General features: G+C 38.7%; 1 protein-coding gene across 1 annotated transcript; it reads right to left on the reverse strand.

Annotated features, from left to right (window-relative positions):
• Positions 1–531: 531 nt before the first annotated feature.
• LOC106315559 (protein SEH1) lies at positions 532–2,231 on the reverse strand. Its single transcript, XM_013753323.1, has 7 exons — positions 1,846–2,231; positions 1,670–1,770; positions 1,513–1,590; positions 1,279–1,434; positions 1,091–1,203; positions 884–1,010; positions 532–800 (listed from the first exon to the last, which is right to left on the reverse strand). The coding sequence occupies exons 1-7, from the start codon at positions 2,120–2,122 to the stop codon at positions 666–668; spliced, it is 987 nt and encodes a 328-aa protein (XP_013608777.1). The 5' UTR covers positions 2,123–2,231; the 3' UTR covers positions 532–665.
• Positions 2,232–2,778: the final 547 nt, after the last annotated feature.

The raw sequence follows: 2,778 nt of genomic DNA on the forward strand, positions 1-2,778 counted from the left end.
TCATGTGTTATTCAATCGTACGGATTTACTAATATATTTGATTTTATAATGGATTTGAATGGATTTGTTTGGATTTTTTAGTTAAAAATACAAAGACTCAAATCCGAGGGAAAGCCTCTGGATTTGCATATTTTACTTGGATTTATAAATACTATATGGATTTCTAAATCAATCAAAATATACAAACCAATAACACCCCCTTAGAGTTTCTCAAGATCTTTGATTAAACCGAAACTCATTAGCTTAACCAAATATAAATTCATAAACGGTTCTGTTTTCAAAATTTAATCTGAATTTTGCTTTTGTATGATCTGGTTTTAAAACTAGAGAGCCAGTTATTTGGTTTGTGTTCTTTTTTTTTTGAACAAACATTTGGTTTGGTTTGGTTTCTGTTCATGTTTTGATTTTTATTCAAATCTTAGTTTGGTATCGGTTTTATTTAATTTAATTTTGAGAAGTGGTTTTATTTCGGTTTAAGGATAGCTTGACTTTTTTTGTCAAAGATGGTTCAATCGTCTATCTTGGCCTAAATACGTCAAACCGAAATGAAATTCAAGCCATTGTATGATATGATCTGTTATACAACAGAAAGCTTAGACACTTTTAACTCGCATTGAAATATATGAATCCTCGAACAAAACTCTAAATAAGTGAGTACGGAATCTTCAGGAGGAAACTGGTTCGAGCATGGCCTGTTCGTGCCACTCACCATTCAAGTTAGACTGCCACAATCTGACCATCCCATCGCTTCCAGTGGTAGCTAAAGACATGCCACTCATGTCCCATTCCATCTCCCAAACCTGAACATAAAACATCAAAGCAGTATAATTTAGTTATGTTTAACACAAACGGAAGGTAAAAAGGAGCTTTGAAAACTGGATACCTCGCCTTGATGACCAGAAAGCGATGCGGCCTTCTTTACAGGAAGCCTTCCATCAAGGTCAGGAGCTAGACCAACTTGCCATATCCCTATGCCTTTATGTGTTGCAACAGCAACAACCTCGTATGGTCTTGTATCAAAAGAAGGATTAGTTCGCGCGTTTCAAGACAGTACTAACGAAAGAGGAGAGCAAAGATTGATTGAGATTACCGGCCAATATTTGGGGCCCATGAGACAGCATAAACAGGATCACCTTTGTCTTCTGGTGAGGCTAATTCCGCTACAGCCAGCCATCTGTTATGAGCTTCGTCAAACTCCCATATCTGCAACAACAAACAAGTCTCTCACTATTCCCTTGGTTTCCCCAGTTCAAAAGAAAGTGAAGTAATGTCTCTTACCTTGGAAGAATTAAGGTGAGGAGAATCAGAGTTGAAAGCTAAAACAAAGCTGGGCTCTTGCTCTCCACTCCTCATTGGATTCCAAGAAACAGATGCAGACAGCGTTGATGGTTTCCCGAGAGCCGACAGAGAATCAATAACATTCTGAAACTCAGCCTGCACAGAATGTTAAAATAAATAAGACATAAGAAATCAAGTAGAGACCAATGTATACTCGGGAAACGAATAAGCAACCTGAAGTTGCCAGTTTTTTAATTCCAAAGGATTCAAGAGCTCAAAAACCCTAAGGAAGCCATCAGAATATGCTGCAACCTGCAAAATGAGTTACAAAATGTTTAAATGGAAAGCAGAAGAGATTGTTCAAAGATGGAAAAAAGCCAAAGCTCTTAACCATCTTTAGACTCTTTCTGGAGACCCCAAACTGAACATCGAGGACTTGACTAGACTTGCTCATCAAACTCTTACACAGTTTCCACTCAAGAGCATGCGTGTCTGTCAATCAAAGCAAACACAAATTGATTTCTCAACCTAACAACTGAAACACTCAGCAAGAGTAATAGGGTTTACCTTCGGAAACCTCTTCCCAAATGGATAAGCTGCCGTCTTCGCAAACGCAGGCGACTGCATCTCCGTATTCCGAAGGCAGCCAGACGATCTTTACAAGACTCGATTCGCTAACCCTAACTTTGGAACTGCGAGTGAAAGAGGAATAAGAAGAGGGAACAGGAGAGTCGTAAACGGAGAGGGTTCCGTCTACGGATCCGCCGGCTAATCGGTGGCCTGAGTAGTTCCAGGAGGAACAGGTGGTGCCAGAATCTAGCGTCGCCATCGATTTCGTCGCCATGTCCGTCTCTCTCCGTCGTGCACACTGACTCAGAGAATCGCACCGGTCGGTGGTTCGGAGAGATTTCCAGATCGCAGAAACTGTATATTGGGCCTATTCTTCTTTTAATCGGGCCGTTTTAAGTTCGTGGGTCATGTCTGTATTATATATACATACGCACTAGGTTACGAGGCCTCTCAATAATCTACATTATAATATGAAAGTTGCATCACTCCGATATATGGGTTCCACTTTTAAAAAGTGTGAAAAAATGTCAAGTCTGTGATTCGAACTCGGGTTATTGAGATTTAAACAGCAACATTTATACCACTGAGATAAAAGATTCTTTGTACATTGATGGCTGAAACAAATATATATTTATGAAGGTCGGAAACCTTTGCTTCTTCGGTTTTTTCTGTTGGACCCACACTTATTTATTTTATCTAATAATTTAATAAATACTTTATAACTCACGTTTTGAAATGGGATTCGTTAAAAAAAAGCCCAATAAACATTTTTGGTCTGTAAGCGTTCTCTTCAATGGAAGTTTAGAGCTTTCAATTTTTAATCATCGGTTCATGACTCATCTAAGAAACACATATTGGCTCTTTGAGTTTCATGAATCAGTTTTTCTTCTTTAGTCTCTACTTCTCCCCATCTTTAATAAATTCATCATC

This window comes from Brassica oleracea, chromosome C9 (genome assembly GCF_000695525.1).
Source record: "Brassica oleracea var. oleracea cultivar TO1000 chromosome C9, BOL, whole genome shotgun sequence".
NCBI classification, from domain to species: domain Eukaryota; kingdom Viridiplantae; phylum Streptophyta; class Magnoliopsida; order Brassicales; family Brassicaceae; genus Brassica; species Brassica oleracea.

What these genes read in the sequence shown, in the direction of transcription:
- LOC106315559 (XM_013753323.1), bottom strand. Translation starts at nt 2,122, where the DNA reads ATGGCGACGAAATCGATGGCGACGCTAGATTCTGGCACCACCTGTTCC. An exon ending in CTCACCTTAATTCTTCCAAG is followed by an intron (nt 1,204 to 1,278) that starts GTAAGAGACATT and finishes TTGTTGTTGCAG; the next exon opens with ATATGGGAGTTTGACGAAGC. An exon ending in TGGGCCCCAAATATTGGCCG is followed by an intron (nt 1,011 to 1,090) that starts GTAATCTCAATC and finishes TTTTGATACAAG; the next exon opens with ACCATACGAGGTTGTTGCTG.